Source organism: Pleuronectes platessa, chromosome 7 (genome assembly GCF_947347685.1).
Source record: "Pleuronectes platessa chromosome 7, fPlePla1.1, whole genome shotgun sequence".
Lineage (NCBI taxonomy): Eukaryota > Metazoa > Chordata > Actinopteri > Pleuronectiformes > Pleuronectidae > Pleuronectes > Pleuronectes platessa.
The window spans coordinates 14,717,125-14,740,789 of record NC_070632.1 but is presented as its reverse complement, the minus strand read 5'-3'; the positions used below and the strand labels follow the sequence as shown (position 1 = coordinate 14,740,789).

Here is a 23,665-nt window from a genome sequence, read left to right as displayed (position 1 = left end):
AGACGAGTCCCGCCGCCTGGAGCTGCACGATAAACTGTGCCTCAAAGAAAGAACACCTTCACTGCCAGAAGAAAAAAAAAAGTATTTCTGCAAAGAATACTTGAAATGACTGGTGTCCCCGAATCTAAAACCGAACACCGCCACCTATAGGTGGAAACATCACAAACACAGAGTCCATCCTGTGTTTGTGAGGTTTCTTCTTTCCCCAAATGAAGCTGCTTTGGAGTTTTATCTGTCAGATTGAATTAGAAGAAAAAAAATGTCAGAACCATCCGTCAATCTCAGACCTTTTTTATTTTCTTCGGTCACCTCAAGAGCTATGACTGAAGTTTGAAGGGGGGGGGGGGGGGGGGGTACTGTGGTTTCGGAAACAATTTGCGATGTCATTATGGAGATAGTTCAGCTCTTCCCCTTTTTTCTCTCTTGATTCGTCGTTCTCTAAATTGCAGTGTATAGTCACGTGTCTCGTTTTCTAGATTAAAAGGGGCTGGCTGACTGGAGGTCCATTACCCAGACAGCATTGTTTCCCTGCATTTCTGCCCCAGATTCCATCTCCCAGGGGCCGGGCTAATAGCACTGGACTCACGTGTGCAGTCGACCTGACAGCATCTGTATCAGAAGGCGGCTGGCACAGAGCTGAATCCGTCTCGCCCTGTAAAGGGAAATTGTAATGAATGATAGAAAGAGCTGCGGCTACAAAAAAAAGAGACACATCTCTCATACGGCTCCGTGAAGGGAGTTGTTGTAAAATGGATTTCACTGGTTAAAATGTGATGTGGAAATAACACAGAACAAAAAGGGCAAGGGATCTTCAGATATGGAAATATGGGTGCACTTAAAAACTCTCTAATTGTGGAAGATATCCAAAATAAATGCATTACCATAAACATGTACACCAAAATAGGCAAGTAGGGCACAGAAAAAGGGCTACAAGGCCAAGCTCTTTAAAAATGCTCTCCAGAGGATACTTATCATATTTTAGGAACATAAAAATACTCTAATTGCGAAATGTATCCAGAATAATGGCTGGTCTGCATTACTAGAAACATGCAAACCCCAAGAAATGGCAAGTCCTATGCATATAAAAGCCAGCAAGTGCCAGAAAAAACCCATAAGTGAATGTTTTTAACTTGTGAGTGGTAGCAGAATCCCGAATTATCTTCCAATGGTCCACCTGATGACACAATGCACCAGAAATCACATCTCCATTTTAAAGGTCCAGAGAGGTCACTGATTGATGTCAGCGTATTGTTACCTTGAGGCCGACATGTGGGAACAACTACAAAGCCTAATCACCACTGGAGGAGCAGAGATGGGAGTCTTTTGTTTGAAACATTGAAAGGCGAGTGGGAGAGAGAAAAGGGGAGAGGGGGGAGGAGGACAGGTCCGCTCTTCCAAATTGCAAAAAGCCGGAAGGAATAATAAATAGAGCTTAATTATCTCCAGCTACTCTTTCATTGTAAATCAGCCTTGATTCGAGCTCCAGCTGACTGTGAAATGACAAGGCAGCGCCACACTGAATGGGACCCAAGGTGGCGGCGCTTCTCTCTGCTGCAGCTATTTATATGCACTGTATCTATGTAATTCAATTTCTTCAAGTCTTCGCAGACAGAAAGAGGCAGATGTGAAGTCACCTCCCAGCCGCCAAGTCAAAAGAACGTTAGGTGTCACTTCAGGATGTAACAACCTCGGTTAGGGTAGTGAACTACAGGGAGATAATCCCAGCATCTCCCCTGCAGGCCCTTTAAAAATATTCCTCAAGCTGTAAGACCACATTTAAAAAACAACATCCTCCTGTGATTCAACACTTAGACGCACATGATTGTAGTCTTTACACCTGCACTATGAAGCAAAAAATAAGCCAAGACCACACAGTCATCACAAGCATAAAATAATGCATGCGACCATAACTGACTTGCCATCAGCAGATTGTCAGCATTGAGGTTTAAAGCTTAATAATCACTTGAGTCGTTGGACGTATAATCAAGGCCCATCGACTAATTTCGAAATGTTGCCATCAGAACAACAAATACTCTGCCTCCTCATTGATTTACCGGTTGTCAGACCAGCAGGAGTTGCAGGGGAGACAAACATGTTTCCGAACATCCGGCAACTTTGCATGAGAATGTCACACATTTCCATCTGAGATCAAAAGTATAGAGGGAACTCATTATGCTGTTAGGAAGCGTGAGGCCGATTCATTCACACCCTACAGAGATAATGGTCTCATCTGTCAGAGGAATGAACACCTTTAATTACGAGAGAGCCGTGAAATGATGACACAACCACCACCGCTGCAGTCTGCTTCCCACTGAGGGAGGGCTGGTCGCGTCTCCCATAAAACCTCTGAGCAGTTTGCATGGACACTGGCGAGGTCGGGTCTTGCTTACTTTTATGCCTTATGAGCTAAATTGTTCAGTATATTAATGAGGATAAATTAATGCTATTTAAAGGATGCTGGTTGATGCATCATCCTAATATTGCAGAAGGAATATCCTGGTCTCCGGAGCTAAGTGACCCCCCTTCCATTGATCCCTGGTACAGAGAGCAGTGGGCCTCCTCAGCTCAGAACCGGGCCATGGATTTCTCTGTCTCCAAGAGGTTATCCTCAGCCCTTTTAGCAGCAGAGATGTTCAAAGAGCACTGTTGCTGCTCTGCGTGACTCTTCCCAGCAACATTAACACTTGTTTGAAATATGAAAAACCTACGATCTGAGGAAATATCCAAATTCAATGCATTGCACCTGCACAAAAAACTGACACGAATGAGAAAAAAAGCTTGATCACATGTGAGTGGACGACCGGGAGGCTATTTAAAGGCTTGTTGAATTTTTCACATGCAGAGATGATGATGATCGCATTGGAAATGATTCTCTTTCTCAGTGTGCTCTCATTGTGTGGTCAGCTGTCCCTGATTCAACATCGTCCACAAGCTTCATCTTCATCATGGGGTTTAATTTGTATGCAGTGTTTCAAGCTGTGCACCGCCGGGGGCCCCGGAGACCAATTATGGGAGTGTGGCATCGTCAAGTCCCCCCACACCACAACCTGCCACATACTGCTGGCTAATTACCTGCACTTACTCCTGTGGCAGAGGAGCACGACCCGCTCTCCCGAGGCTTCGGATCTTCCTGGAATAAGCAAACTATCCTTTTAAAGAACCTGCAAGAGGCATTTTAGCTCGTTGCATCTGGCAGCTCTCACATCCCGCTGGGTGAGTATGTACAGCAGATACTCCGTCAGGACCTGGATGTCTTGAAAGATGTACTGCATGTGCAATACAAATATAGCATTAAAGCCAGTGGATGTATGAACAACAATTCCTTCAACGACTTTATACAATCAGATAAATAATCAGACAATATAAGAACTGTACAGTGATACTGTGATTAAGACATATACGTCTTAATCACAGTAGATCCTGTTGGAGTTTTCACAGCATTTCCAGACATCAACATAATCAGTTACCAACAGCTTGATGTCAGAATCAGACTCTGCTCTGTAGGATGTAAACAGGAATATGAACTGAAGATTCGTCATAAATAGGATCATTGGAATAATAGGACAAACAGCAGTCAGATTATCCGTGTCCATATAAACAGTCTGTGTTGCACTTCAAAGCTTTGTCAGATCCACAGTTGATCGTAAAGCTGCAAAACATAACTTTGATGTCCTCTCGGTGAGTGAATCTAACTGAAGGGGCGTCCTACAGTCGTCCTCAGTATCCTGAGGTGCACCACCTGGCACCTCCCTGGAGTCTACTCAGCAGGTCCAGGGGATGCACATCACTGAGGATGAAGCACCGAGGGGGGGGGGGGGGGATGAGACCCTGGATACAGACACACCAGCCGGTGACATATCAAGAGCCCAGAGCCTAAATATGGCCCCCTTTCATTAAATCTCATCTCCAAGAATAGGGAGCAGGCCGTGCTCTCGTAGGTATGAATAATGGAAGCAGCCTCCAGGAGCTAATTTCCAGAGTGATCACGGAGCTAAAGAATGGCCCGATGATCACACAGATAAAGTGAGAGGCTGACATACAAGATTAATGCCTCCAGGTCTGTTTCCAGAGATTCACGGCCTCCGCTGTCAGATCTTCTGATGCCCGTGTTCCTGAGCACCCAGGATCTGATGTACATAGAAAACAAGATCCACTTTGAAACACTGGAGACGTGTTGTTGACATTTGTCAGTGTGCACACAGCAGCTGTGATATCAGACGTATAATATAATTACACAAAACTAAAGGGACGTTCATGCAATAATAATATATGACATATGGTGGATTGTTGTACATAAATGAGAGCTTGATCTCACAGTTTTGTTGTTGTGCTGTTATAGCTGCAATATTTATGCAATGCTTTTAATATTCATTCATACACAATTAATATTTAGTTTGTCACATGTTGGAACAGGATTCATCTGGTTAGGATGTGCTCAACTGTGTAATTACTGCTTCTCTGAACATATTTTTGATGTTCATTTAATGTTGTGGCTCATTGATGTGAATCCTTTGTAATTTAAAAACACAGAATAAATGGATCATCAGCTCTTCGTATCGACCACTAGGTGGCACTGCTCTCAAAGGTAAACAAACTCACTGCTGTGCAACTTGCAAAAATAGGATTAGATAATCCTTTATTATATATTATATAAACACAAGAAAATATAAATTTAAGGAATAGAGCAGAAATAATACATAGCTTCCACACATAGAAATGAACATTGCACATTTCCATTAAATGACTTTAACCTGAGTGAGTTAATGGTGCAGTTCCAGAAGTGATTTGTGTGGTCTACTGTGAGCTACTTGATAACCCTCAATAGCTCAATGATAAGGAAATATAAATATATTGAATTACTTGTACTAATGTTGTGGTGTACAAGGGAATCCATTTTTACATATAGGCAATCAATACGGTTATCAATACATTCCAGCATGGACCGCCTAATGTCTATGATCTGTTTTCAGAAGTGACTTTGATAGCTCACTCTTCAGAATTACCTGTGTGTGATTTTTTTACTGAGGATCCTCATTGTTTGTCTGCCTCCTGCAGACGACATCACGTGTTCCAGTGTGGCCCCCTGTCTGCTGCAGCTTCAAAGACATCTGTATCTCTGCTGATGAAGGACACGGTTTAGTGTTACAGTAAATACATGCAGCGTGTGATATGTGACTGGACGCCTTATTTGTCTGTGTCAACGAACCACGCATCAGGTCATCGCCCTGTGAGCCCGCTGGAATCTCATGAGCCCACAGCCCTGTGTCGCTGGTCGACCACAGAATTGATCCCAGCATACCAGCAGCGCCTCTGTTACACGAGATGCTGCTCAGACCGATCTGTAATGGCTGACTGGAAGGCATCTCACTTCTCTGCCCATGACAAAGCTGCAAAAGACTCGGCTCATGTTGCAGTGAGACATGGCTGAAATATTTACAGTCACCAGCCCGGGGACTGACTCCATCAGGCCCATGGCAGACAAAGTGTCCAGGGCGTACTCTAAATCTTTCCCCTCATCTGATCCTGTGCCAGTAACTCACGGGTTGTCATCAAACAGAAACGGACTACTGTAGAAATGTAGTGTCACTATGCTCTAATAAGGACTTGAGATCCAGCAGTGTGATACTGGCCATTACACCCTGACAGCGGCGGATTTAACACCTTCTTCAATTCAGTAATGGAGGCTGAAATAAACTAAACAAATCAAATCATCCTCAAATTTTCAACTTATTATAAGAGAAATATGAATTCAAAGAATATGCTTACATGCTAACGTGTTGCAACAGCCCAGGCTAAAGCAGGCTATTGCCAGGGGCCCCCTGAGAACAGCTGATTACCTTGGTCCATAACAGCTTTTGTGAGCTTCCCCTTAAATTATACGATTGGCTACATACAGCAGAGAGCAAAGACTACATGGTTACAAACCTCTGTAACGAGTGTGTCAGTATTTCACATCAGTATTTTTCTGTTTTCAAAAGCATCATAACTTCAGAGGTTTGGTTAAAGATTAGAACATCAAAATGCAGGTGTGATGTGTCTGGGGTTAGCAATCATTAAATTTACTACTTTACTATTATTTCCATGTACACACAATAAGTGCTTTGGTTTTTACTTGTGATAATAAAAGAATAGTTTGAAGATTCGATAATGTGTGTTATGTGTTTCTGGGGTGTGTGTGTGTGTGGGGGGGGGGGGGGGGGGGGGGTATGGTTTGATGTAGGGCCAAGTCCCTTTTGCCTGGGGGCCCCAAAGTCCCCTTGAAACGCTCTTGATTCCATGACATGTATCCGGCTGTGTGTTCATTGCCATTCAAAATGTGAACATGAAAGCACATCTGTGAGGGGCCAGGTGGGGTTCAGCATCTTGCCCAAGGACACTTCGGCATGGGCCGGGCTTCGAGCCGCAGACCTTCTGGTTGGAGGAAGACCGCTCTACCCCCTCAGCCACAGCCCCCACAATAAAGTTGTATGTGTAAATCTTGTGTGTGGGGGGTTTTCATATTGTTTCTTAAACTCATAGCGACACCCCCGACTTTACACACCTTGTCAGTTAAGACATCATCAAGAGGAAAATGACTCGATCAGAACGGAGGAGCTTTGTCATTTCATTAGTTTGTTCAATTTCTTTGACGCTGAAGCAACGTTGTGTTAAAAAATTTGCCACTTGGCATTTTAATAGAAAGCCATATTGTTGATTCTTTCCACAAAACTTCATGAAGCGAATCATTCATGTGCCCCCCATCCTGACCTTATCAAACTTTTATGTGCAAATTCAGTGTATAAATGAATCAATGCTGTCATGGAACACTGAAGCACAAACAAGCCGTCAGGTTTCAGACTGACCCACTTGTTGATAACTACTTCTTTCTTGCAATCTGTGGAATTGACCTATATTGTGCTGCTGCCAAAAATCCATCTAGTTCATATCGAATGATGCCTCTGATCGTTTTCAGCCCAACTGAACTCAAACAACATCGCTGTTGTGAGACCAAATAACTGAACCGTGGCCAGAGGAAAAATTAGAAGAAGAGCCCGACTAGAATTAGAGCTCTATGATGTCTAGAGAACTAATAATGAATTTATTGTCAGGAGCAACTGGTGTCAGTGCAGAACACTTCAAAAAGCCTGTGTGAACAGAATGTTTATAGAACTTAAGAAAAAAGAATGGAAATGACCTTGAACCAATAATTGCACCGTGACTGCTCCGCTTATTCTTTATTTTATAAAAACTAACAGAACAAACAGTCATGTTTCATTAATTTATTACACAAAGGCTCCATTTACAATACATACAAGTGAACAGAAATACGTGTTTGTAACAGTGAACGTTCATTTTAAGCTAAGATATGAGTAAAACTGCAATTAAGACATTTGGCTTACATTTATGTATATTTACACCATAAATATATAGATGTCAAGAACGTCACAACTGCATCAGAAAGGTATTTATAAACCGTCTTACAATGAGATGCAACTATTTTCCCATTGGAAAGTAATTGAAAGTATTTCAAATGTCCTATATTCAATACAACCTACAGATATGTATGTATAGTGAACAATGCAGGTAATTATGATGAGGCAAATAAAGAGGTCGACAGTAAACACTGTGTTCACACAGACATGGCTGTGATTTAAGCAGAACAACATGTAAACATCATGTCTTCCCGCAGCACTTTTATGTGTCTATATATACGTTGGACAATACAAGTCTTTAAGATCCTCACAGTGAAAAGAGAGAAGGACTTTTACTGAGGCGTCAAACAACAGCCGAGGGACTTTTAAGACTGCAGTTATTAGAGGAAGCTGCCTACGTTCTTGTGTACGCGCCAACACCGGCCTCTCGGCTCCTGTCAGCAATCACACATGTTACCTCTTTAAAACCTACATTTGAATCTAGAAACAGCAGGAGGTGGTCTATTGTCTGCTGGTTTTTATGAGAGGATAAAGACAGAGTCGCCTTGACCAATGAAAACGCTGCATATTCAGTCGTCACTCAAGCGAACACTGTGTCGGCCTCTTTGAGATAATGTCAGCTGCAACGTAAAAAAACAAAAAGAAAATAAGATGCTAAGTCACTACTTTAAACCGGAACATGAACAAACAGCCTTGACACTTGGACTGGACCCGATGGTTGTTGCTCTCAGGAGGTGTTGCTTCTCTTTCTGGATCTTTGTCGTCTCTTCAGGATTTCTTCTTCTTGGTCACTTTCACAGTCACGCTGAGAAAAATAAAAATAAAATCTAGTGTTAGAATTTAGAAACAGTTCTGATTAATATTATTTTGAAAATCTATGGGCTCATAACTGTACAGGTGGTACAGCTCTATGACTCCAGATAGATTCAACCTCTGCTGCAACTATCACGGTTACATTTACAATAACAATTGTAAAATACAATGAAATCTCTTGTTTTCTTGCTGACAGTTGGATGATTCAATTAATTGTATTTTCATCTCCTTAATAAATGAAAGATGTATAGCGACAGCCAGGCTCAGCGAAGCATAAATAATAAATTAAGAAGATACAAAATGAAATTGAATGAGCTTTAGTGGTGCTGGCAAGAAAGTTGTGTAAAATTCATGCAATTTGAGATTTTACTCAAGTTTCCAGATTTGCCAGAAAGCAAAGACGCTTGTTGAAGTATTGTTTTAACTCCTGATTGAGCCGTGGCTGTTACTTTTACAACAGTGTGTTCATACCCCGTCCTCCTCAGGCAGCTTGTGGCCCTTCTTCATGATCCGCGTCAAGTGGTTGCACAGAGCCACAATTCTAAATGAGAACTGTTGGAGAGAACAAAGAGAGAAACTGTTACAACATAAACCAATGACATTTTTATAGAGCCTTGATTACTGTAAGTTCGTAAATACTGCACTGTACCTTCCACCTGCGTCGGGCGTACTGTCTCCTAAAGTTGTCCAGGTTCACCACCGACAGCCTCTTCACCATGGCCTGTCTGGTATTCACTGGCTACAAAGACACAAGGAGCTTTCATGTTAATTTCAAATTTGGAGAACGCTTGTCAAAGGAGAAGCTCAGGAAATAAAAGGAGCTGCTGAAAAATCAAAGCAGATTGGAAATGGGGATATTTAATAAATAATGCACATTTATTTCAGAGGTTTTGACAACAGTTAAAAATGTCAGTGTGCACATCAACCGAGACCAAAACATCTGTGAGGTGTTGAAAAACACTGATAAAGGTGCAAAACTGATAAACTACATCTCATCATAGATGCTGTTGTAACATCTCCAAGAAAGAAACAAAAAGGATTTTACATCAAATAAATAAATTCAACCTTCACTAAAAGTGCCCATTGTTAGTTAATAAGACTACAAAAGTTATTTTACACATTTATAACCATTGTAAAAATATGACAACAAAAACAATAAATCAATCAGAAAATGTCAACTTCAAATACATTCAATTGAAAATATTTGCAGTTTGATTCTGTATTCATGTAAACATAACTGAGTAAAACATTCATAACCATTGTTGTCTTCATTGCTACAGTATATGTCACCAAAGCTGCTACATCAAAAAGAGCTGTGCGTAAATGAAATCAGCTTCTGTTAATAACATTTCAAGTTTAGTAACATTTTTAATATTGTACCACATAAAATAAATGTTTGACATTTTGTGAAGTAGGATTATTTGCTCTCTAGAGCATTACATGTAGATGCAGAGTTGGCGGTTCACTGGTGATTTTGCCCTCGATAAAAAACTAATTTTCTCTTTGTTTTTTGTAAATTTTTGATAAACAAGATATAAGCTTTAGAGTTAGGCCTAGTGGTAGATACTTGGACAGAGCCAGGCTAGCCTCTGCTGTATCTTTATTTTTATCGTGTACAGTAGCTAACTTTCCCGTGGTAACAGCGACCTCCACCCTTTACCATTCGCTTCTTCACCTGAGGATTGTGGGTAGTGTTGCACTTCTCCTTGACATCGCAACACAAGCTTGTGGTAAGTCTACCTCGGATGATTAGGGTTGATAATCAATATCTCTATTTAAAAACCAATGGGATTTTTACTTCCAGAACCAGACTATTAATCATCTCATTTATCCCTCAACAAGAAAGCAATCACGCGTATTTCCTGAAATCTATTTCTTCAACTGGAAAGTCCAATTATTTTTGTTTTTCACATATAAAGAAATTTAGAAATAAATTTGAAAAGGAGACTACACAGCTATACATTCAAATGTTTGTGTCTCTGAAAACAAAAATCGATGTGTAGAACACGTTAAGATCCCTAAGTTCAAGGCAAGCGTGTCTTCGTCTGAGCGTGTTAACCAGACTCGCTGAGCGGCTGCTGGGCCTCTGGGGACAGTTCCCCTCCACAGGACTGACGCAGCAGCTCCTTCAGCGCCTGCTTCACGTCCACGTTCACACTGCTGCTGTGGACGCTGTCAGCGCCCCCTGGATGCAGGGAGCTCATCACGTCCTGCAGCCACTGCATTTCAGAATCCAGCTCCAGCCGCAGAGCGTCCATCTGGCTCTGCCTCTGGTTGTATTTCCCGCTGATGCTCTCCAGACCGGCATCTACGGCCTTCACGTCCTCCTGCAGCAGCCTCCTGGTGGCCTCCACTTTGCGAAACTCATAGCGGACCTGGGAGAGCTGCTTCCGCGCCGCCTCGCTCTCCTCCTTGTACCAGGCCTCCTTGTCATTGTAGACGGAGAGCAGCGCCTCGATGTCCACCTGAAGGGTGTGGTGGGCCCCCGCCACCTCTGACAGCCCCGTCTCCATCAGGCTGATGTCCTCCACCACATGGGCGAAGCGCTCAAAGTTGGCGTACGTGTTGTTCTGCGGCATACTGGAATGCAGCTGGATGGTGTACTCCTTCAGACGCTTAGTCTTCAGTTGCTCCGCTTTCTTCTCGGCCTCAGGGGCGGCGCTGTCCTCCTCCGGGTGAGCGCAGGACTTCAGACAGAGGGGTGGAGGAGGGGGAGGACACTGAGTGAGAGTCTCGTTGTCTTTGAAACACACGAAGCGGTGAATATCCCAGCAGATGTGGTACTGAAGGATTAGTGTGTGACCCTACAGCGAAAGCCATGGCAGTTAAGAGCACCGAAAGGGACAGACATGTTTGTTGAGTGTGTTAAGTTTCCTGGTTTCATGCTGATGTGTCCAAACAGGATGAAGACTCCACCGCAGGACACTACTCCCATGCATTTCAGCAGTCGACACTGGAGTGGACTCCGTTGACGTTACGGGTTGTTAAATGTCCATGCCAGTGAAAAGGACGAATAGTGACCAGTTGCTTCCCCTTGACCTCCGACTGCGAACTACAGACCTATTAGATCTGTGCTGCTGGGATGATCCCTATTTAAATCGAGTTACTATCACCAATGGGAGAGAGAAATATAATGACAATCATATAAGCTGTGTCTTCTCCTGTCGATCCTCAGGGTCTTTGCTTCAGCTGGTGTAGAACACTGCTGCTCACATTATAACCAGCACCAAGCCCCGGCCCATGTCTCTCCTATTCATGCCTCCCTTCATTGGCTGCCAGTTAATTTTAGGATTGATTCTAACAACCCACTGTCATGTTATAGATCTGCTCACACCCTATGCTTCAGGCCATAATTTAAGATCTTCCAACCAGCACTTACTGGTAGTTCCTCAGTCATGACTGGTGACTAAGGGTGACCACGCTTTTGCCATCAGGACCCCGAGGCTCTGGAACTCATCGTCTCAAGTGATGAGAATTGCCAACACATGTTCAAATTACTGATGGAAACTTATTTTTGAAAGAATCTTCTTTAATCCCTGATTTTTAACTGGTTTTGATGGATGTTGTTTGTTGTGATTATTTACTTGTATGTTATTTATATCTCTCTGGTGGGCAGCATAGACCACAAAGTATGCGGTCTATGGGGCTGTCTACTGCCGAGTCATCAGCTCATCCGGCCCTTATTACTGGAGTTGGTCACGACAGGAAACTTCTGAAGTCCCATGGTTTTGTTTTACATGTGTAACCATTAGCTGTTGAGTTGCGTTGAGCATGAAACTGAAGCACTTGGTCAGTGAAGTGCAATGAATCCTGGGATAGGTTGGGCTGCGAAGGATCGACCCGTTGGAGCCTTCGTTTCTCGGGGATGAAAGGACGTATTTGTCGGCTGCATTCGAAGGACACCTCGAAGTGGGACTGTCTACTTGTGCTGCTGTGACACAATCTGTTCTTCAAATGCAGCCTCAGAAGAATGCAGCCTCTGAATTGAGACACGGCTTATGTATGGTGCAGTCACTTTGATAAACTACTGTATGTTCCCAAAACTTATAGACCGAAGTTAGTGTTATGAGCCTGAAGTCATTTTTATTTTGTTCAAACAAACCTGCTTCCCCGTTTGACATGAACTGCCTGGTGTTGTCTCACGTGTGCGGGGGGGGGAGCTGACCCTAGTTATTAAGAACACCAAACACATGCTACGACACGGCACACATGTAGAGCATACCTTGATCCAAGGATGATTGAGGGTTTCTTGTATGGTCAACCGTTTTCTGGAAGAAGAAAATGCAGCTGAGTAAATACAGGAGGGAGGAGCGGGACCGCCAGTCACACATTCTGCTGTGAAACATTCATACGTTCAGATGAGTTGAAAGTTCACAGGGATATTCAGTTTCTGGGAAGGCGCTTTAAATGGAAACACTTGTTAAGCAACAGAACAGGACCACACGGTGCAAAAAAAGACAAGTATTGCACAATGGCTCGCCTGAGGTAGTGAGGCTCCTTTGTAAATAATGTTTATTCAGCTTATCTTTTTTAGTGTATCACAGTGTGTACCAAAAACAAATGTTTCCCAAATCCTTGCTCTAGATTTCTGTGGACTGGCAGTGCTTTCATTTTTCATTTGGATCAGGACTGCGTATTTAATGCACTTAGGAGTTATGGCAGTGAAACCGAACTAAAGCCGGGCTTTGTACTGGCATTGTCGGGACTTGACCTTTGGCTTTCAGCTGTTTGCCAGCGACCTGTTTGGTTTACCTCGTGTCCTTCTCCAGGAGCTGCCGGATGAAGCTCTTGGCCAGCTCGCTCGTGTTGCTGAAGAACTCCTCGTCGAAGTCGTAGCTCATCGCCGAGATGTTTCCCATCGTCTCCTGCTTGGTGTCACCCAGGAAAGGTGAGGCGCCGCTTAACCTGAAACAACACAGCGACCGTTCACACACTGACTAAGACCCTCCTCGATAATCTCCAGAATTCCTATTCATAATCACGAATCGTGGCAACTCACAGTATATACGTGATGACTCCGATGCTCCTGTGAATGGGAACAACAGCACAAGGTTAATCCCGAGTTCTGCCCCGTAGCCTGTTGTGTGGAGGGCAGCAGCGTCAGAGGTAATTAAAGGATCTTACCACATGTCTGCCTCCAATCCCAGTTGCTCGTAGTTGACTATCTCTGGGGCTGAAAATAGACAGGACATGGTTGTGCATCACAATCAGGCCACCAGACATCACACTGTCCTGCGGGGGAAAAAAAATCTCGTACAAAACACTTACCGACGAACTCAGGAGTGCCAAAAATGTTTTTGAAATCTGCGCCAGCTTCTATTTTGTGTGCGAGGCCGAAGTCTATGAGTTTGATGCGGGGCAGAGGAACATTCCTGTCCAGCAGCATTATGTTTTCAGGCTGAAGGGTCAAGAAAACAAAAGAGAGACGCACGTTTTGTAAGCTGATTGGCTCTAATACAGAGAGTGATTAATACATAAAGACAATGAATAACTCACGTTGCCTCTTTAAAGCCGTCTGTTGTGTAAGCAGTAAAGAAAAACATTGCAACCGTTATACTTGTTACACAAGTTTGACATCTTGAGTGGTTTCAATTTTCTTATCTAACTCGTGGCAAGAAAGTGAAAAAGCACATTTCAAGAAAAGTTCTTACTTTCCATCTAAAATGTCAGCTTAATTTTTGCCAAATGAAGTTTAGACTTGTGTTGGTGATAAAACGCATGAAGAGGGAAGAGGTAAACAGGATGTTGGTTTTCACAGAGCAGCGACGATGGCAACACTGCTCTCTGAATGTGAGGAGATAACCTTGTGGTGTTTGTATCTCAGAATCTGGGCCTCAGCCAGAGCAAACAGGAAGGAAGTATGATTATGAAAAGTGAGACTCTACTGACATGTCCATAAGACACCCGCTATAAATATTATATTGTCCTTGCATGTACAGTATGTAATGGTAGAGTTGCTGCAGAGGGAAAGAATTTCATCTGCAACCCCGGGACAGATATAGTCTTATTGTTGTGATGCACAGATGGAGCAGTTTGTACCTTCAGATCAAAGTGTGCGATCCTCTTGGAGTGGAGGTACTGGACCCCGTTCAGGACCTGTTTGATAAACTGAGTGGCCTGCTCTTCACTGAGAGACTCCTTCTGAGCCAGGAAGTCAAACAGCTCTCCTCCAGAGACCCTGAGACACACACACACACACAAAAACACACACTTGAATTTGATCTATAGTGTGAATGGATGCCTTGTATACGTTTGTTTGTGGTACTCATTCAGCTCAGCTTTGCCTCTGTTTGTCCAACTCATCAACGTTCCCCATTAACTTCACAGAGCGACATAAAGCATCCTTTGACCAGCTGGCATCCCAGAAGCATGATATTCTTTCACTGTCATACAAAGAGGACAGAATGGACGGATCACTGGATTACGCACACAGTTTGCGATCCTGCCGCTAACGGTCACAGTCACAGTTCATCCCTGCTTTAATTGGACAGAGCCTTCAATTAGTCCCAGTTTTCAGTTCTCCATGTTCCCATGCGGGGGCTGGCTGGACACAGACAGGGTCCTCTCAGGACTGATCAACACAACTGTTACTGTCGCTGAGAGACATTCAGTTCTTTCCTGGAACAACACTCGACAATGGATTTCAGCAAACCCGTGTTTAACAAACCAAGCGTGGACAAAACACTCATGGAGCGGGACATGTAGTGAATTTTAAAAACTCTGTAAACACTACTTAACATATTACACGCTAAGTTAAACAGGCTGCGATCATGTGACTGCAGAAGAAATGGACACAAATCTCTACTGTGTAGATGTTTGGGGGTTTTCAGGGAGAGGTTTTTATAGTGGGAGGTGATTCTCCCAAAGGAAACAGTTTCAGGGGAGACTCAGTTCAATGAGGTTAAATATTACATAAGTACGGTTGCTCTGAAGTGCAAAATATGACCATAAATTACAAAACACCTGCAAAACGATGGCGCTCATCACTGATTGGATGGATGCACTGTCGAAATGTGTTAGTCATTGTTAATGCTTATTTGCCATTGGGGTTTGGGATGTGTTGTGTTTCGTGATTTGCCTTTAATGTGAATGTAATAGTAACCAAAAGGATTTCAGACTAAAACCTTGTGATTTTGTAACGTTCAGAAACACAGCGTTTGTTGGGGAATGTTTCTGATAAGTCTTTACTTGTTTGTACTTGTTAAATTCTTGATTGTCTATTGGATTAAAGAAAATAACCGTGGTCACATAGTGGGTTAAGGGTGAGTGTAGGGGGGTGGACTTTATCCGGTTTGTTGAACCATGCGGCGACTCACAGTTCGAGGATGAGCACCACGTCCGTGCGGTTCTCGTACACGTCGTGCAGGGACACGATGTTAGCGTGCTGGAGCTCCTGCAGGATGGTCACTTCCCTCTCGATCTCCTCTCTCCTCACACCTCGCCTGCTGGCCCGACTCTGGCGCTTCTTGATGAACTTGGCTGCGTATTCGGTGCCCGTGCTCTTCTCTGTGCAGCGCTTGACTATGGCAAACTGCCCACTGCAGACAACAAAAAGACACCAAGAAAAAGACACAGACGTTACTTAACAAGGTTATTACTGGGGTTTTTTACGTGGCAAGTGATAAAAACCTTGTACTATCAGTCATTTGTAAAACTTTCAAAATGAGAATCTTGGTAATCAACGACAGGATGTAGCTGCAGGTGAAGAAACCCAGGGAGGAAGCCATGTGTCACAACCAGATGAAATATCGTGGTAAAGTTCATCACTTCCTGTCTCCCGTCCAGACAAAGAACAATCAGGCCTAGAGTGTGGACAGAGCTGGTGTCCTCCCACTTCACCAGCATTCCTGCCAAATCTCAAACTATCCCCAAGTGATCAGTCCACAGAGAAAATAAAATCCCAGGAACTCTGGATATTTCACAACAGAGGCGTGGCTCGGGGGGGGGGGAGCATCTCTCAGAGGACGATTGTTTCACTTTTCACTGAGCTCTTGTTTCACGTGCCTGAGCCTCTGCCTGGGACTCTGACATGCTCCTTCAGTGTCACTCTCCTCCGACATAACTACACGGTCCTTTCACTCATAATTGACTCCCTGACAGACAGATTGAAGAGTGTGAAAACATTTTCCAGCGTCGTCGCCCAGTTAAATATATGTGCAGAGTCTCTGTGATCAGAGCAGCACATGTAATCTCAGGCCTGACTAAGACAGATCTGGGACCTGAACTGCCAACCGTGTAAATTCAGACGTCTGAGTCACTGATCCGAAGGCGACAGATACTCGAGGGTGAGTCCTGCGGTGGCAGAGGTGACGTTCTGTGTATGGAGGGTGAGCATTCCGGCGACTTCGGTTAAGGAGGTTGAGCGGGTCATCCACCAAACAAACAATGAAGTTGATTGTTTGATCCCCGGCTCCTGCAGTCAGCACGTCAAAGTGGGTGAGATACTGAACCCCAAATCCCCACTGATGTTTTTTTCAGCAGAGGGAAGAGTTTGATAGAAACAATATAGAGTATCGCTGTTGGAACTAGTGTGTGAGTGGGTGAATAGGGCTGGTGAGACAATTATACAGACAATTTACCTTTGTCTTTGAATAATAGAGACACTTTGTATTTTTAGACATAATGAAAAAACACCCAGAGGAGGAGAGAGATAATAACTGGCATTTCATATATTTCGGACATAACTGTCGGAGATTCCAGGGTGGCTGTGAGAAGCTGTCCAATCTGCATCCACTATCATCATGGTGTCTAGTGGGGCTAAGAATAGCTCAGCTTCCAGGCTCGTTCTCCACTGCTGCTGCTGCTGTGGATAAAGAGAGAGGCGTCCTGCTGAGCGCGGAGGAGTGGAGAGCGAGGATGAGTGGGAAAGAGGAGTGCTAAGAGGAGCTGCTGGATAAAAGACAAGAGTCTACAAACGCACGGACGCCCACTCTGCTCCTGCCACACTCAGGTTCCACTTTCCCTCTCAAGTAGCACTCACACAGAGCTCATCGCAAAACAAACCTCCGCCAAGGCCCAACAGTCCCTTTCAATCCAGTCAAGCTGCACCACATTTCAAGCAGTCATTGATATCAGTCCACTTAACAGGCCAGTTTTTTGTTTTTCATCAACTATAATTAAAATGTATATAATTAATAATAATGAAGTATTTGCTCGGAGATTGGTGAAAATGTCCCCCCGAAAAAAACTATCTCGCAATGTTGAAAAAACGCCCTAATCCGGATCCGCACCAAAAGTGAATGAGCTCGTTCCCCCACCAAGGTTTGTTGTAATTCATCGAGTAATTTTTGTGCCAGTTTGCTTATAAACAAAATACAGCCCAACAGGTGTAAGGACATAACCTCCTTTGCAGAGATGAAATAACAACCAAACAACAGTTATCCTCTTTGTGGTTTGAATCAACCCATATAGTGGGTTTAACCTTTCCTTAACCACATAAGAGCAGGACGGGTGAGCCGGTTTGCTTTTATGAGGCACACCCTGTCCTGTGCTCACTCAACAGTCACATCTGGGAGCAGCTGCACTGTACACGCTAAGCTCCATTAGATTTACCTCACTCCAAAACAATGAAACAATAAGTCACTGAGGTTTTCTTTTCATGCAGGCCAACAAACGTTTATCAAACTGAAGGGAAAACCCTCCGATATGAAATGATAAATAGACGTCTCCCTGACAACAAAAGGTTAAAAGTGAAAGTGGACATCATTTTTTTTTTTTTATGAGTCAGTATGCGTTCCGGATTCCAGAGCGGCACGTCATCAACTGTAAAGCACAAGGTAATTATTAAGATCTTTTCATCCATAGCGGCGCAACTGATCGTGTCCAGACAGATAATGCAGAAGAGGAGGAGAGAGAGAGAGAGAGAGAGAGAGAGAGAGAGAGAGAGAGAGAGAGAGAGAGAGAATGGGAGAGAGAGAGAGAATGGGAGAGAGCATCTTACATCATAACAAAGAGTCTCATGCTGCAGAGGTAACAACAGGGAGGGTGGGGGGATGAAGCAGAGCAATGTGGAGTCTCAGATTCCCCCCCCCCCCCTCTGTTCCGTTCGGGCGACATCTACACCTCAGAGACGTCCCAAGAGGCGGACAATGTTAAAGATGACGATGATAATGTGTGAACTGGAGAGGAGGGGAAGGCGTCCAATGAGATACTCTCTTGCCAAAAACAGGCACCCCAAGGGGAGGAAGAGTCAAATGGCAGGCGCGGCAGCAGTGTCCTTGATTTGCCTGTTAGAGCGAGGCCCGGGCAGAATAACCCTTCGCGTTGATGGTTGTCGCCAAAATGTGAGAAAGTGCCCGACACGACTGTCTGCGGCGGGCTTTGCTTTAGTGTGGCTGCGGAGTCGTGTAGAGTAACAGCAGAGAGCAGAGATGCTGGGAGTGGTATTCCACACCGGGCCAGGCGTGCCGGCTGTCTTAGCCTCTAAGCCGGGGCCGGTGGGGCTGAAAGTACCATCTCTCCGCAGAGTTTCCACTTCCAACAGCTGAAGGTTATTATCCACAGCCAAGGTTGGAGGAATGCTCGGACAAGTGGCGCCGGCCCAATATTTAAACACATTTCTCAACTGAACAAGCTCGGGGGGCTGCGATGACAATGAAAGCCAGATTCGTAATTGGCCAAGCCCTGTCCCCGACGACCATCTGTAAATCGACGGCTGGAGGAGAAGCTCGAACTTCTAAAATAAGGATCCTCACACTCCAGAAAACAACAACTACTTTGTACAAAATGCAGCTTGATCAGCCACTAGGCTTTTGTTCTGAAATACTTCAACTTGAATGCCCTTTAAATCGTTCAGGATACTATAGATCCCCATTGGTTTTGAAGTCGTCCAATGTCAACAAATCCTCTCCGGCTCAGCGAGGCTTTACGAGTGTTTGCCGACAGCAACGGGAGGACCCCTGTCGAGCGGGAACTTCGGGAATGTCCAAAAGGTCAACCCGGAGTTCCCTCTGCCCGGCTGCGTTGAATAAACACATTTTTCTTCCCACTCAACGGCAGGAATGCGTGTTCCTCAGAGCTGACTGCGTGCATTCCCGACCTGCTCCGTGCACACCCTCCCTCAAGGCTATAGATAAACCTCGTACAGTAGATCCCATTGGAGAAATTCAATCACTTCCCTGCATTCACCAGGAGCACCTGTTGCACCTCGCACCTCAACACATCCCGAGTGTGAACGCCGCTGCCTCCACCGAGCATCGTCCGCCCTCCCTGCGTCCTCGCCAACGACAACAAGCGTCTGCACATTTCCCCCCCAATTCAAATTTCCTTCTGCATTCATTGTCATGTGTTTCTAGAAATGACATCAACCAGAGAGGAATAGGGAAACACCTTTGACGTCAGGTGTGGTGAGATCAGACCTCGTCAGTGTTTCTGCATTTGAAATGTGTCTAATTGGATCACGAGTACAGGGCTCTGGGAGATCCAACAAGAGGCTATCTTGTTTTGCCTCATGTTCACCATCTTAGCCATTGACTTTAAATGAGGATTAACGACATGACAGCTCCCCCCCACCACCTCCCTCGATTAAAAGACCCTGCCTCCTCCATGTTAGTGGGTGAGACGTAGACCAAACTAAAAGTCAAAGTACATGTCAATTAAATTGTTCTCAAAGACGGCTTCTGTAATATCAGTTAGTTGTTATCAAACTGATGTTTGATAATTTTTCCAATCATTTTTTCTTCTATTAGATATTTGATGCTCTATAAAAGGAAAGAAACATCATGACTGACAGCTGACACTGACTCTTAGTCGAGCATGTGATATAACTAGTCCGCTACTCTAGATCCAAATGCACAAACTGGAAGCGTTCATATCCTGGATATTTTGGCAATTCATTTTCAGATAATGGGAAGAAGTGGAGACATGTCGTCCATCTCTATTCACAGTCTATGATATTAACTTAGCATGTTTGCTAACATTAAGTACAGCCAAGGCTAATGGGAATTTTGTTCGTTTTGTTGTTATTTTACAAAACATATTTTACCATAATGGGATGCTAATGTGGAATGATTATAATTCATCAGGACGTGGACATAATAGATGTCATGGCAATCCATCTCTGGTCCAGTAGTTCTTTAAACAAAAAGGTCAAATTCATGGTGGCACTAGAGGTCACGATCTTTATGATTCAGCATCTGGGGACCATGAATGCAGACTCAAAACTTCTTGTCAATCCATCCAATACTTGTTGAGATATTTTAGTAAGGACCAGAGTAGTGAGCCGAAAACAACTGACACATCAACTTCCACAAACACATGCAGCCAGTGTAGATAAACACCACAGACTCAGGGCTGTATTCGCTAACCATTGTGAAACCTGTGTAGGAGACATCACACTCACATCCGCTATGGTGTCAGTGCAGTATTTACACATTTCAGTAAATAGAGGAAGTTTACAAGCCTTTTATTTGTGTTCAGGAACGCAAAGACAATGGCACTTCCTACCCAGCGGTGCATCCTGTGAATTGTTGTCGTTACTTGACCATGACTTACAGAGGGGGTGTTGTTGTTTTTTTTGAATCAGTAAGCGCTACATGACTGACACGGAAATAACATCTTGTAAATGTACTAAAGTTGTCTGACCGAACATGGTGCTGGTCACCAAACATGGACAAGGACGAGTCGGTTGTTGACAGGTAGAGTTCACATTCATCAGCACCTTGCCTTAATGGTCACTTGCATAACAGCTCACCACAGTGGGCCCACACTCACACACTTCCTACTGTACGTCATCATCAGTGTCAACAATCACATGTTAAGACCGGTATACAGTTGCGGGTGAATGCCTCGCGTCTCAAGCACAGGGTTTACCCAACGATCTCCATCGGTGGAAAGAAACAGTGAGTACAACCGTGTGGGGTCCTGCGACTTTTGAATCTGTCAACAGTGGGGGGCTGATATGATGAATGGACTTTCCTCTGGGCTCAACAGTTCCACAGAGCACAGAAACATTTAAATAACCCACATCGATCAATTCCTGGCCACACTCAACATCCCCCACTCTGTTGAGAGGACGATTGAGCAACAGTTCCACTGTGGAGCGGTCTGAACCCGTGAGGTCAGCACAAACTGTGGGTGAACTCAAAGCTCACAGTAAAGCTGTCTAAACAACACAGAAGAGCTACGAGCGAAAGACTCCATTGGAATTAGTGATACAATTCTCAGATGTGACGTGTGACTGAAATAACTAAGTTTTGTGGTTTCAGTCACAAACATCTGCAGTGTTAAAAACCACAGTAGATGGGAGTTTCTGTTTCCAACGACAGTGAAGCTGAGCACGTACAAACCTCAGCTCTCAGTTCTCCTCTCGAGAAACACGTTTCAGCTCAGCCACAACTCACTGACGTTCTTACAATAAACATTTAATAACTAGAATAGCATTAAGTAGAGTAAATGCCAATTAGTATCAATATGTATTTTTTATAAATTTCTTTCATCTTTTAATGTAAAGCACATTGAGTCTGCCTCTGTAAGACATTGACTATATATAAAAAAGCGTATAGATTAATTGACATAACTATTGTAACTATTGCAACTATAGTAGCTAAAATCTGTTGTGTTGCCAGGTTATGAACGTGATGATTCTTCTTCTTTAATTAATCAGGAAGCTACAATATTGGAAATTCATCTGCAATTATGATTCACAATTTGTCATTAATTTGTTGCAGTTGATAAATAGCTAATAAGTTATTAATAAGCGCATTCAGATCTCTGCTGCTCTTCTCATAGAAAGTGGTCAACAAGTAATTTGACTTGACAACCCTAAAGGATTTGACAGACACATGAATATAATCCCTATTTGCACCTTGTAAACCCTGAGTAATGGATGCCTTTTAATAATTGTGAAGTCATACCCAGTTTACGTCCAGTAAATTTCTGCTTTTCAAGTTGCATTGGAATGTTTAAATAAATGATGTGTAGAATCTCAATGTAGCATATAATCAAAGTGCTGGACATGAAACCTCTCCTGAAATGCAGCTGAAGCATTTCCAGAGCAGATGTTGCTCTGTGCTGTGAGGGTGTGTCAGAGGGTCGGGGGCCAGCAGACACCAGGACGCAGTGTGTATTTTGACAGGTAGCGAAAGGTCACAGGTCAGACGCTGTCCCCTCACACCCTCTCCGTCTGTTAACAAGTGCTGCGTATGTCCGAGGCGTGCGTCCGTGCAAAACGACTCAGCAGCTTCCTCAGGCCCCAATGCACTCTGCCAACTTCCTTTAATTTATTTCCCCATTAGACGCTGTTTCCTTGATGTGTGCTCTGAATTAACACCCCTCCTTAACGTATAAACTTCAACACATTGGTTCCACCAACGCCCAGAATCACCTTTGGCAAAAAATCATATTTCATTCTCTCTCTTGGACTGGGAGCTTGTTTTCATAAAGAGCGTTCACTTTTCGGACTTTATCTCTGGCTGTAAACTTCCACCTAGTTTTGACACAGTGACACTCCCAAGTCAAGCTTAAACAAGCCAGCTGTTTGCACACATAGAGGCAAGCAGGGGACTCCTCTCACACTCTGACTCAAACACAGTTTTTTCGAGCGCTGGAGATAAACATTTTCTACTGGACTCACCTTCCTAGTTCCTCCCCAATTTCATAGAAATCATCCACGTTCTGTTGCTTGAAAACCGCCATGCCAGGTGTCTTCATTGATGTGGTCTGTGGGTCCAGCCTGTCTTTTCTCCACCAGTCCAGCCCTGTGGATATAAGAGAGCAGTTCACATTGATTCCTGACAGGGGCACAGAAAACCCTTACTACGTGTTGCAGCTTGCTGTGGAGCATTCCATCTCAGAGCTGTACCTACTTTCACCTTCCTGTTCACAAAGTCTTCACAACACTAGAACTTGACCACCAAAGGAGAAAGTGCGCTTGGTTGGTCTTTAATTTGTCTAAATACTGATTTACTGGCTTAAGATGTAACTGTGCCAAGCTGAGCCGAGTAACAGTGTTTCCTTCTTGTGATTATAACAGGATTACAAATTAAAAGATAAGAGCATTTGGGGTATTGAGGGCAGGGTGTCTATTATGAAACATTTTGTCTGACACAGGCCACAGCATATTCTTTGTATTGCTATTATTCCCTCTATGAATAGGAATGAATGAAATAAATAATGAAGTTATAAAATAGAATATAGAATAAAAGGCAATCTCATCTTTTTCGCAAACTGAACTAGAACCAACTCCCCATATGTTAAGCCTCATGTCACACATTAAACTGAGCAGCAGCCACATCTTACCTCAGTGTCAAAGCTTCTGTCTGCTGATGAACTCACATCTGTCCCCACGTCTCCTGCAGCTGCTCTGCTCTCCTCATGAAACTGGCTCCTTCACCGTCTCTGTTGTTTTCTGTCACTTGGGGCTGCACCGTCAGGCTTTTGAGTCTGCACAAGTCCCTCCCCCTGATGGCTCCACTATGAAACTCAAGCATGAGATGGACAGG

The 23,665-nt window shown here is 43.9% G+C and overlaps 1 protein-coding gene and 1 long non-coding RNA gene across 3 annotated transcripts; one reads left to right on the top strand and one right to left on the bottom strand.

Annotated features, from left to right (window-relative positions):
* Nucleotides 1-7,244: 7,244 nt before the first annotated feature.
* Nucleotides 7,245-23,640, bottom strand: dapk2b (death-associated protein kinase 2b). Of its 2 annotated transcripts, XM_053427969.1 has the most exons (12): nucleotides 23,463-23,622; nucleotides 22,798-22,921; nucleotides 15,542-15,763; nucleotides 14,265-14,403; nucleotides 13,494-13,623; nucleotides 13,350-13,398; nucleotides 13,225-13,251; nucleotides 12,978-13,130; nucleotides 12,448-12,493; nucleotides 8,875-8,964; nucleotides 8,697-8,777; nucleotides 7,245-8,217 (listed from the first exon to the last, which is right to left on the bottom strand). In XM_053427969.1, exons 2-12 carry the CDS (start codon nucleotides 22,872-22,874, stop codon nucleotides 8,140-8,142), a joined length of 1,092 nt encoding a protein of 363 aa, XP_053283944.1. In that variant the 5' UTR covers nucleotides 22,875-22,921; nucleotides 23,463-23,622; the 3' UTR covers nucleotides 7,245-8,139. The 2 variants fall into 2 exon arrangements, with proteins under 2 accessions (XP_053283944.1, XP_053283945.1); XM_053427970.1 differs by lacking the exons at nucleotides 7,245-8,217; nucleotides 8,697-8,777; nucleotides 8,875-8,964 and adding an exon at nucleotides 9,081-10,912 and having other exon boundaries at nucleotides 23,463-23,640.
* Nucleotides 12,760-15,468, top strand: LOC128445157 (uncharacterized). Its single transcript, XR_008339262.1, has 2 exons — nucleotides 12,760-13,113; nucleotides 14,553-15,468. It is a non-coding gene; the product is annotated as an uncharacterized LOC128445157 (long non-coding RNA).
* Nucleotides 23,641-23,665: the final 25 nt, after the last annotated feature.

Bases quoted from the DNA above. Each gene is read 5' to 3' on its own strand.
- dapk2b (XM_053427970.1), bottom strand. From the start codon at position 22,874: ATGAAGACACCTGGCATGGCGGTTTTCAAGCAACAGAACGTGGATGAT. The intron at 14,404-15,541 runs GTGAGTCGCCGC...TGTGTGTCTCAG, and splicing joins GTGGTGCTCATCCTCGAACT to GGTCTCTGGAGGAGAGCTGT. The intron at 13,624-14,264 runs GTACAAACTGCT...TTGACCCTTCAG, and splicing joins TCGCACACTTTGATCTGAAG to CCTGAAAACATAATGCTGCT.